Source organism: Hippopotamus amphibius, chromosome 1 (assembly GCF_030028045.1).
Source record: "Hippopotamus amphibius kiboko isolate mHipAmp2 chromosome 1, mHipAmp2.hap2, whole genome shotgun sequence".
NCBI classification, from domain to species: Eukaryota; Metazoa; Chordata; class Mammalia; order Artiodactyla; family Hippopotamidae; genus Hippopotamus; species Hippopotamus amphibius.
The window spans coordinates 215,519,761-215,530,908 of NC_080186.1; the positions used below are offsets into that span (position 1 = coordinate 215,519,761).

The following is an 11,148-nucleotide window of genomic DNA, read 5'->3' on the forward strand; positions in this document are numbered from 1 at the left end:
GCTCGGGATCCGCAGGCCTGCGCCAACGGCAGGCCTGTGTTGCCTAGAGCAGGCGGGGGCTACTCTCAGGTCACCAGGGGGTCATGCCCTGCTCTGTCCCCTGCCCTGCCTCTGTCCCAGGAAGATCCTAGCTCAAAGAGACAGAGCTGCGCCTTTGGAGCGAACAGGGTGGGACCAGGAGAAGGAAAGGTGTGCCTGGAGAAAATCGCAGGGAAGAGCTACCGGAGGTCAGGCCCAGAAGCCCACGGCGAGGCCAAGGCGGCCGCCGCTGTTTAGCAGCTGCTCGGGGCCGGAGCCGCCAGGGCTGCCGCCGCCGCCTCCTCGGGCGGGCGCAGGCGGGCGGGCGGGCGGAGTGGGGGACTCTCCGGGCGCTGACATTTGCAGGCTGCCCTCCTGATTGGTCCCCTCGCCGAGCTGCTCACGGGTTCATTCAACTGTTAAGCACCTCCCCGTCTCTCTAAAGGACATTATAATGCAAGAAGCCCCCCTTTTAACCACAAACCGAATTTTCTTTCATTTAGGTGATCTATATATATCTATATCGTATAGCTTATAGCTTATATCCATTTTAAATAACTTAAAACCGCTAAAATTTGGGGGGGAACGGCTTTCGCCCTGGAGCGGTGCGCGATGCTGTCTCACGCCGACCTCCTGGACGCCAGGCTAGGTGAGTGCGCGCCTCTCGCCCAGGCAGCCAGAAGAAGCCCGGGCAGGAAATTGTCAATTTGTTCCTTATTTTACCTTAATGTGCCCTAAATGGACTAATTTCTTTAAAAGTAATTGTGCTGCATTAAAGTTTAATTTGATTTAACATCGTCTTTTAAAAAAAACTATGGAATATGTAGATCCAAAGGAGCTGGGAAATGTTGTTACTTTTCTTTTTTCTTATTTTTTCTCTTCCCCCTCCCCCTTATTATTATTATTATTTTGAAGGGGGCGATCTACCCGTGATAATTTGTTTAGAGACTTTTTCTTTCTCTCCCTTTCCCTCCTGTTTGCGTTAATTTGAGATTTCTTTCTTCTCTTTTTCCCTCTCTTCCTCTCTCCCTACTACCTCTTTCTCTCCTCCTCGCCTATGGTTGAATTTGTAAAAATCAGTCTTGAAGGAGAAGCCGCTGCAATAGAAGCAGATTTGCTAAGTGTGCTCATTGAGAAAGGAGAAAAGCCAAATTCATCCTCACAGGCATCCGGCTTGCAAAGGCACTCGGCACTGCCAGTGGCTGAGAGGAATGCGCCTCTTATTTCTCTGGAAAGAAAAGTTGAATTCTCTAAAGTTTGATTCACTGTTATGTCTAGAGAGTTTACTTGAGTTTCCTTAATGCTGTCTGGGTTACTGGGCTCTGGGTTTCCGGTTTGGGAATCTTTGGTGATGGATGTGACTCCATTTTCCAAACACTTTCTCTGATTTGAAGGGGAGGCGGAGCTGATTTGGGTTGATTTCGCGGGGTGGAAGGCTTGGAGATTTATTCATCTTCCGAAAGTAAGAGGGAATCGGTTGAGGGCCGGAGGTAGAGTTTGTCAGGCTGCCTAAGCGCAGGTGGGGCAGCAACGAAGGAATCGTGTCATTTTGCTTCCTTCTTTTCTTTTCTTTTCTTCCCCCCGGTCCAAGGATATGCTCTCGGGTTCCTGGGGCGTCAGGGGTAGGGTTCGTGAAACGGACTCCGAGGCGTGTTTCATTGCCGGGACTGGGAGTGTTTCATTGTGGGAGAGACGAAAGCATGTGCTGTTTACTACAGGACCCTGCGGCGGAGAGAGGGGAAAGGGCTGGGAGACATTACAGCCTGGCTGTCCAAATCCTGGGGAACCCAGATGAGCATCCCGGGAGATTGCTCCGTAGGGCGACTGTGGGCGCAGAGGGAGCGGAGGATGGGGCGGGAAAAGGGCCGCGCGGGGAGAACAGTACCTCCTGGCATGGCCAGGGCAGTAGTGACCGCCATCCCCTTGCCTCCTCAGGTATGAAAGATGCCGCCGAGCTTCTGGGCCACCGGGAGGCGGTGAAGTGTAGGTTGGGCGTGGGGGGCTCCGACCCCGGGGGCCATCCGGGGGACCTAGCGCCCAACTCCGACCCAGTCGAGGGAGCCACTCTGCTGCCCGGGGAGGACATCACCACGGTGGGCTCTACGCCGGCCTCGCTGGCGGTGAGCGCAAAGGACCCGGACAAGCAGCCGGGGCCCCAAGGCGGCCCGAATCCCAGCCAAGCCGGCCAGCAGCAGGGCCAACAGAAGCAGAAGCGCCACCGGACGCGCTTCACCCCCGCGCAGCTTAACGAGTTGGAGAGGAGCTTCGCCAAGACTCACTACCCCGACATCTTCATGCGCGAAGAGCTGGCGCTGCGTATCGGGCTGACCGAGTCCCGAGTGCAGGTACGCTGGGCTTGGGCCCCAGGGCAGAAGACAAGGAGAGGGCGGGAGGACTTGGGCAAAGGAAGCAGGGTCTTTCCTTCCCTTGCAGGGATCCCGGGATGCGCTTCCTCTACCTATGCTTTCCTGGGTCAAGTTAGCGCCTCTGCTCGCAAACTGGTCCCATCGATGGACAGACAGTGCCCCCATCTCCTGCCAGCGTAGCCATATCCCCGCAGAAACTCCTTAAAAGCGAAGCCGGCGTCGTTCAATTGCTAGGTCTCCTCCTTCCTCCTGAGAAGGGAACCTCCGGGTCTCCCACCTTCCATGTCTCCCAGGCGGCTAAGCCCAGCGCGCAATTCCACTCCAGTTCCCGTTATTGACAAGTATTTCATTACCCCCTACTGAGTTTGTGTTAAGCGTCTGGTTGAATGAGAGACTGCAACAATTATACAGAAAACATGAAAAGGGAGAAAATTAGGAGAAATGGGCACCTTTCAGAAAATATCTACACCTGGATTTCATGGTGTAGCTTTATTCTCCTGCATATCACACTCCTGCCGCTTTCAGGCAAAATACCCCTAGCTTTGATGTTTACAAAGGCTTTGAATTTGGTGGCCTACCAATGCGCTGGAGCAATCCCCCACAGCCTATGAGTCCTGGTTTCCCCTAAGGTAACTTGAGGGGTGAGGAAGAATAAGGGCTTTCTATTGTAGATATCCGATTTGAAGAAAGGACATGCAGGGCAGGAAAGATTGACCAGCGGTGGTAGACAAAATCATTACTGACCCCTTGTTCTCATCCAACCACCCTCAAAGTTGTAAATTATATATAACTTAGAAAACCACACCTGTAACTTTTCTGAAAATCAGGGAATAAAAGTGTAAGTCCAACGAATTTCATATTTTTTCCTGCTTTTTAGAAGAATGAAAACATTATATCAAATATTTTATGGACAGGTTCTAGAGGTGAAATTGCAAGACTCACGCTTAGTCTTGAGCTATCCAGGGTGCTGAAAACCTTCCTTTCCTGTCTTGGACTTGGTATTTTCTGTTCCTTATCCTGCGTGTCAATCTCAGCTCTAGCTGCTTTTACAAATTTTAAAGATCTCCGTTTTACAAATTGTAAACATCAAAGTTTAAAGATCTCAGTTACTTTACATTTGATCTAAGAAGAGACAGTTGTGTCCATAATCACAGTGTTGAATATTTCTGTCTCCATTCTGCATTTTAAAGATAGTCTAACCTGGAAAAATAGCATAAGCTTCTGTTTTAAATAGTCAGCAAATAAATGTCATCGGGGACTTAAAGTGGTCAAGTTAATAAAGTAATATTCAGGGTATAACATAGATTAACATTTTTTACTCAATGTAAGTCTGGATGGTTTCCTTCGTGAACTCTGTAAGCCCTGAACCATGGGCCACTGAAATTAAGCATCAAAGGCATGTTAACTGCATTGTGCAGATATATATATTATTAATGCATTTAAATTTTTTTACCTTGCACTTCTTTTAAATATGAAATTGGGTTCAAATCTTAACAGAAATGTACAATTTCAATATTTCCATTACCGTTAATGGATAGTATTGGCTTGTTAAAATTCTGTCGGTTCAAAATTCATATTTTTTGTCACTCAAAAGAAATACTACATAATAATTTTTATTTTAAAGGGTAAAATGCTGTTGATTAACCTAGGCTTACTAGTAATTAGTTGGAATTAAAATAGAACTTAGAATTACAAATAAAATATAATTGGACAACTGACTTTATGAAAAAAGAAAATACGGTCTATTAAACTTTATTAGGTCTTCCAAAGGTTAATGGCAGTGATTCTTTTAATATAAAAAGTTGTAAATGAAATAAAACACAAACTATGTAATAGAAACAGTTATTTTCAAGAAGTACACAAAAGAATAATCAAGAAGGATAGAGACAAAGTACTTTAATTGTTCCAGCATAATGTTCAACCAAAGATAATAGCTTGATGCTGCTGATAGGAACAATTTAATAGAATGGCAATTTCAATATTTTTAAAAATAATGTTCCATAGTTTAAAAAGTAATCAGATCAACATAACCTTCCTAATTAACATTTCAAAATGATTAACATTATGTAATGTAATGCAAAAATAATTTATGTAAAATGTATTTACTTCACAATTCACTGTATCGTTGCTCCTTGACCAAATTCAAATTAAATAGTAATTGGTTTATGTTCTTATATGATGAGTACTTCACAGTTTTCTTTATAGTTAACAGATTGCCACACATTCTTTTCAGTACATGGGCCACTGCACTGATTAAAAATAATCTAAACATTTAATTTATTGCAACTGTATGTTTTTAAAGATACTTTTTTTTATTCTAGACTAAATGATCCAACATACTTATTTTTATCTATATCTGGCATATATCATACTTTAAAGTATTTATTAAAGCACCTCTACTCACATGGAGGCAAATTCCATGTCTGATATTGCTCCTCTTTTCTGGCTAGTGTAATAAAACCATTCCTTTTATAGCATGCCATTATTAGAAACCAATTTCAGAATTATTTATAACCTGGAATGGCTTATTAAGCAGCAATGTGAGAATCATGCAAATTATGCGATCAAATGCAATATAATAAGCATAATCATTAGTCTCTAGCACGGATTAATTAACTTTCAATATTTTATTTACATAAAAACCAAATCAGTGAAATAACTTCTGCACAGTCAGGCTTGCCTTTCAATATTTTATATGAACAAAAATAATGTGCTGTAATTCCATTGACCGTGTCCCCCAGAATGGCCCTGTCACCTGCCACATCTTAATAGGGGGACAAGCTGAGAGTATTTTCTAGTTTTCTAATGGAATGAGAAATTGCATTTTCTTCCTCTCCCAGCACTATTAAAGTGTAATGAATTCGGCCCAGGGTTCACGGCTGGCTGATCGAAATGAACCTGAGATCTAGGCTTTAATACAGCTCCCCAGATTTCCTCCCAAATCTTCACATTAATCATTTGCTGGATTCCAATGAGATCTTCATAAAGCGTTTGCTTCGAGGGGGAAAAAGTAATATTCTCTCTTTCTCCCTCTCTTTCTCTATTTCTTAGCCATTTATAGGTGGGGAATTAAACGGGCTATATATTTTAAAATACATTTACAGTATGTCTATATTACTGTAACAGCAGATATCATGAAAGTGGATTTTTAAATTCCAACCTCCATTAGATTCTCACTGTTGTATTAAGCATTTTCTGAGAAGAGCTGCATTTCAAACTGAGTACAAAGTTGGCCGTGGCTGTGGTTAATATATTTCCTGGAGTTGTCATCTGTGCAATCTCAAAATCTCCCTCAGGTTTTACCTGCATTTTAATCCGTCATGCTCTAGTTTTCAAGTGGAAACATTCACATTTTAAAAACATATGCATCATAGCTTGGAACGGAGGTGCTCAGACCCCATGCAGGTTTTTTTTCCCAACCCCAGTAAGCCATGAAACATAAAAAATTTTGTAACCATCATTTGACTACTAACCCTCAAACATAATTGAGCACGATTTTTCGATCATTTCTATAATATTTAGTTCTTCAACAGCTGTTCTTTTCCGCTTGTGCCTGAGACTCAGAAACCTTTCTGGCAGGCCTGTTTTTTACTGAGATTCTTCAGGGCAATTTCTCCCCCCCTTTCTTCTGCTTCTTTCCCCACTCCCCCACCCCGTGCCCACCCCAAACATTCAAACATTTCGGGATTCACTGACATTTGCAGGGTGCTAGGAACCAGTTTTTAATATATAGCTATCTTTCAAAATATATCCGGTGCAGAGTGTGAGGTGTGGGGACCGTTTGAACACAGACACTGTCCCTTTTCTAGGGCTCCATCCCGTCCAGCCTTGGATGGGTAATGCAAAGCAACCTGTGGCAGCAGGTTTCCTCGCTGTGCTTTCCTGGGCTCCTGCGGCTTACTCTCCGCAAAAGGCCACTAACGGCTCAATCCGTGGCCTGTCCCATTGATCCCAGCCTGCATCTAGGGCCCTGCTGCCTCATTAATCCGCTGCACCACCAGCTCAAGAGGCTTTAGCGGGGAAAGGACCTAGCATCTTTCCCCAATCCGGACACTGGAGTAGGCAGAAACATGGGAAATGGGGTAGAAAACAGAGAAAGACAAAGTGGTGGGAGATGGGGCAGGTATGGTAGGTAGAAAGGCCAGGGCCAGCCCAAAGGTGGGAGGGAACTGTAGATTGCAATGCCGTTCATATTGGTAAATAGAGAGTGCATGGATGTGAACACACTGTTGTGCATAGTTAGTTTCCCGGGAAAGGGGGTCAGGTACTCTCATACTCATGATACTTTAGGTTGCAGAATAAACACTAAATAGCTTGGGTTAATGCATGACCTTTTGGCTGTGAATATGGTCAAATTATAAGACAAAATTCAATGGGCACCTGACCTGTGTCCCACATCATTTATATTTATGCACAGTAAACCTCCAACTGACTACATGTTAAACTGTAAGCCTGCCAAGTGGGCATGCTGGCATTTTTTTTTTAATAAAAAGATCAAATTTAAATATGGGACAAGGGGAGGTTATCTTGGTCAGGCAGTTTACTTGATATCTTTCAGGAAGAACCCTTCCTTCTCTTGTGGTAGTGAATTTGACATTCATAGGCAAATTTGTCTGTTAAGGTCTGAACTTCCAGGGTGACTGTTAAAAAAGAAATAATAAGCTTATTTGGAATATATTTTATAAAACACATCTTTAAAAAGACATCTGGGTTTGTCTAAGCAAAATTAAATCTGGTTCATACGTAGCGTGGGCTTTAAATTTGACCACCTTTAGTTTGTAGAGGTCAGAAAATTTGCTTTCAGTTTATAGATGAAACGAGGGGGTGGGGTGGGGTTGAGGGAATTGGAGGCCTTGTTATTTGGGATCCTCAGTAAGTTCCTGAAAATAATAGATTTGAAGGCCTCGAGGCTTAGGGCTCTGGCAGCAGGTGCCAGCACACCTGCACAGCCCAGTTAAAGGTACTCTTAGAGAGGCTTCAGAATGAGGCACGGACCTGTGGCAGTAGTACCAGTCGCTGCGAAGTCACGGTGGCCACCCAAACAACACTAGCTCAGTGGCGCTCGCTTTCCCACACGGATCACTATATTAACCTCTCCGCTCTGTCATCCGTGGCGTTAGGGGTTTTCCTTTGTCTTTCGATTTTGAAACTGGCTATGTCATCCACGGTCCTTCATCAATTTCCAAATTTCCAGCGTTTCTGAAAATTCTATACCCCATCATTTTTATAAGGCACGCTATTAAGCCACATGGGTACACATGTTTGTCTTCATTTGTACACCTGTGGGTCCAGCCTTGACACATGCCTGCCTGCAGACCTGTGCATCTAAGCAGCGTGCAGAAAGTGCCAGCGTGCAGGGGCGTAATGAATACTGCGCGGCGGTGTCTGTGTGCACTGGGTGTAAGCGCTCCGGGGCACGATCACTCAAGACCCCGGGCGTTGGCGCCCCGTGGATGGAAGGGGCGCCGGTTGACTCGAGCTGGTGGAGAACCAGGGTCGCCAGCTGGGTGTGGGGGCGTGCCGGGCCGATGGCGCTCGTTCGGCCTGGGACTGAGTGGGGGGGACTGGACGCGGGTTCCTCGGGCCCAAGCCCCCGCCCCCCCCCCACCCCGGCTCGCCCGCCAGCTAACTGCGCCCCGTGTGTCTCCCGCCCCGCCCGCTCCAGGTCTGGTTCCAGAATCGGCGCGCTAAGTGGAAGAAGCGCAAGAAGACCACCAACGTGTTCCGAGCGCCGGGCACGCTGCTGCCCACGCCAGGCCTGCCTCAGTTCCCGTCGGCCGCCGCCGCCGCCGCCGCCGCCATGGGCGACAGCCTGTGCTCTTTCCATGCCAACGACACCCGCTGGGCGGCGGCCGCCATGCCGGGCGTGTCGCAGCTGCCGCTGCCGCCGGCGCTGGGCAGGCAGCAAGCCATGGCACAGTCGCTGTCCCAGTGCAGCCTGGCGGCCGGGCCGCCGCCCAACTCCATGGGCCTGTCCAACAGCTTGGCGGGCTCCAACGGCGCCGGGCTGCAGTCGCACCTCTACCAGCCTGCCTTTCCCGGCATGGTGCCCGCCTCCCTCCCCGGCCCCAGCAACGTCTCCGGCTCTCCCCAGCTCTGCAGCTCCCCGGACAGCAGCGACGTGTGGCGGGGCACGAGCATCGCCTCTCTCCGCCGCAAGGCGCTAGAGCACACAGTCTCCATGAGCTTCACTTAATGCAGCCGGGCCCGGCCCGCTCCGCCCCCGGCACCGCCCCCAGGTCCGCCCCGAGGCCCTGGTGGCGCGCGCCCGGGCCCCCGCACCCTGCCCGGGCCCTCGACCGGGCGCCGCGCCCCGCCCCGCCCGCCCTGGCCCCGGCCCAAGCGCCCTGCTCCTTCCTCGCCCGGCCTCCGCCACGTCTCGTTTGGTCCTCTCCTCTGTCCTCCACTCTCCCGGGCTCACCCCAAGCCCCAGCCCGCGAGGCCTCCCCTCCGCCCGATTTCGCTCCCCACACCTTCCCCACAGCCCCCCTTCCCGGCCGCACCCAGCTCCTCCCTCCGCCCGGTCTCTGGCGCCTCGCCCCACCCTCTCCCGCTACCCCCGGCCTCCCGGCTCGCACTCTTCGCGCTCGCGCCCTCCTCTCGGCCTTCTGACTGGCGGCATTCCCATCCGCACCTTTCACGCGAGGCCTACGGCCCCCTCGCCCACCGCCTCCCCTCTGGTCCTTTCTTTCCCCGCACCTCGCACCCCTCCTCCCGCGTCCTGCAAAAAGCATCCTTCCCGCCATTTTACTTACCAGGGAGTAGACTCAGGATCTGAAATCAGACACCAGTGGACTGGTTTGTGGGCAGAAACACACACTCGCACTCTCGCTCACGCTCAGACACGACACACACACACGCGCGCGCAAACACACACACACATACACAGTGCACCTAGGTCACACACGGACGTGTTCAAGGGACAGCACAATGTTAGGGATTTTTGTCTTAAAGGAGGACAAGCATCTGCTACCAACAGCCTCATCTGAGGACCCAACTGATTACAATTTGATTTATCCTTGTATTCTTGCTCCGAACTCCTTTCTTTCTTTCCTCTCCCACCATCCGTTCCTTGCCCTGTCTACCCAGTCACGTCATGCAGCCCTGTATTGGCTTGCAAAAGAACGCTTTTATTTTATCTCACTTTTCTTTTCTTAAGCACAACGTTGTGAGGGTATTGAGGGAAGGCTTCTCAGGAGGAACATAACAGTGGATTGGGTAGCTGGAGTAGACTAAAGCAGTCATGTGATGAAGAGGTGATCTTACCCATTTTGATAAGTCTTTATAAGGGAGAATAAAATAAACATGTAAGAAATTTTTCCTTTTATAAGAGCAAAAGCCTCACCTCTTTTCTGGATCCTTCAGGACTGGGGTTTGTTTGCTTCCATTTTTCCGTTTCTCTCTCCTCGCTGCTCTGTGCCCTTGGTTGTTTTGTGGTCGTCCTGTCGTTCTTCGTGCCCCTTGGCCACCGCCCTGGCCTCTGCCGGCCGCCGATGGGTGCACTCGGACATCTACAACCCTGCAACTTTGTACAGAGAAACACAATCAGCTCTTTCTGCATGTGCTGGTCAAATCCAAACCCAGAGAACAGAAACGCTTTTGAAGAATGAACAAACGTGAAATAGGATGTTTTGTGTAGATAAAGCATTCTTGTTACATACTGGTCAATTTGTGATATGTTTTAACTTATTGTCTGTGCTTATTTATGGAATTTGGTTTTCTTAATAAATGTTTGAGCTAATATAAAGCATATTATTTGACTTTTCCGGACAAGTTTATATCAAGTTAAATGTAAATGGATAAAATAAAATCATTTTCAGTATGTGATATGAAGAATAATGGGTTTTGGTGTGACTTTGAATGGCGGAGGGGTCTCGGGGGGGGGAAGGGAAGACAACTCTTCCAGGAGGTTCTCATCTCGCACTCAGTTGGCGGGATTCCCGCGTTTGGGGAATGTCCACCCTTCAGTAGGCTTGGGTTCAGTTCCCAGATTGAACAGCAGCCTAGGCAGCACGCGCCTACACAGCTTCCTGGCCAGGACGCCGGGCCTGGAGTCGCGCGGCCCGCAGGCCGGAAGTGGAAAGCCGCGCGGTGATCTCCTCACGCGAGCTCGAGGCCTCGCGAGGCTTCGGGTCGGCCCCCGAGGTGGGCCTCCAGGCACAGCTGCCCGCGCTAAATGCAGGGCCAGGAGTTCATAAATTTCTGGCGTGAACGGTTTCCTTCGGACAAGGGAGCTGACGGCGGTCCTCGCCGGGCTGCGTCCGGAAGGACCACCGTGACGGAGGCGTGGAGACCAGGAGCTCTTGCCGTCTGGCGTCGCCCAGAGCCGCGTCTGGCCCCAGGTACGCGGTGGGCGAGAAAGGTCCGGGGCCCCTCCCCTGGGGCCTAGCCCTTGAGGCCGTCCGAAAGAAGCGGCCGGCCCCTTTGTGTCGGCGGGTGGAGGCTAGGCTTCGGATAGCCGGGACTCCAAGTGGGCGCAAACGGCACGTCGGGAGAAGGGTGTCCAGGGCGACCTGGCAGCGGGTCAGGGCCTCTCAGGCTTTCCCTGGAGAGACTGCTCTGGTTTTCTCACGGTCCATCCTTGGTTCGAGCTAAGCTCAGATTTAGCCACGTGCTCAGGGGACTTCCCCAGACTAACTGGTAGTGGAAAATTGCTGCTGCTGTTGTTGTTTTTTCGGTAGAATGAGGTGGAAGGTTGTGGGTGTGTTTTAAACTTGGAGGCGAGTCGGTACCACAGGCTTCCTTTGGAAGACTAACCAAAATC

The 11,148-nt window shown here is 49.2% G+C and overlaps 1 protein-coding gene across 1 annotated transcript; it reads left to right on the plus strand.

The window, feature by feature from the left end:
- Window positions 1-462: 462 nt before the first annotated feature.
- Window positions 463-10,125, plus strand: OTP (orthopedia homeobox). The gene is made up of 3 exons (XM_057740622.1): window positions 463-667; window positions 1,954-2,363; window positions 8,050-10,125. The coding sequence occupies exons 1-3, from the start codon at window positions 631-633 to the stop codon at window positions 8,578-8,580; spliced, it is 978 nt and encodes a 325-aa protein (XP_057596605.1). The 5' UTR covers window positions 463-630; the 3' UTR covers window positions 8,581-10,125.
- The last annotated feature ends 1,023 nt before the right edge of the window (window positions 10,126-11,148 follow it).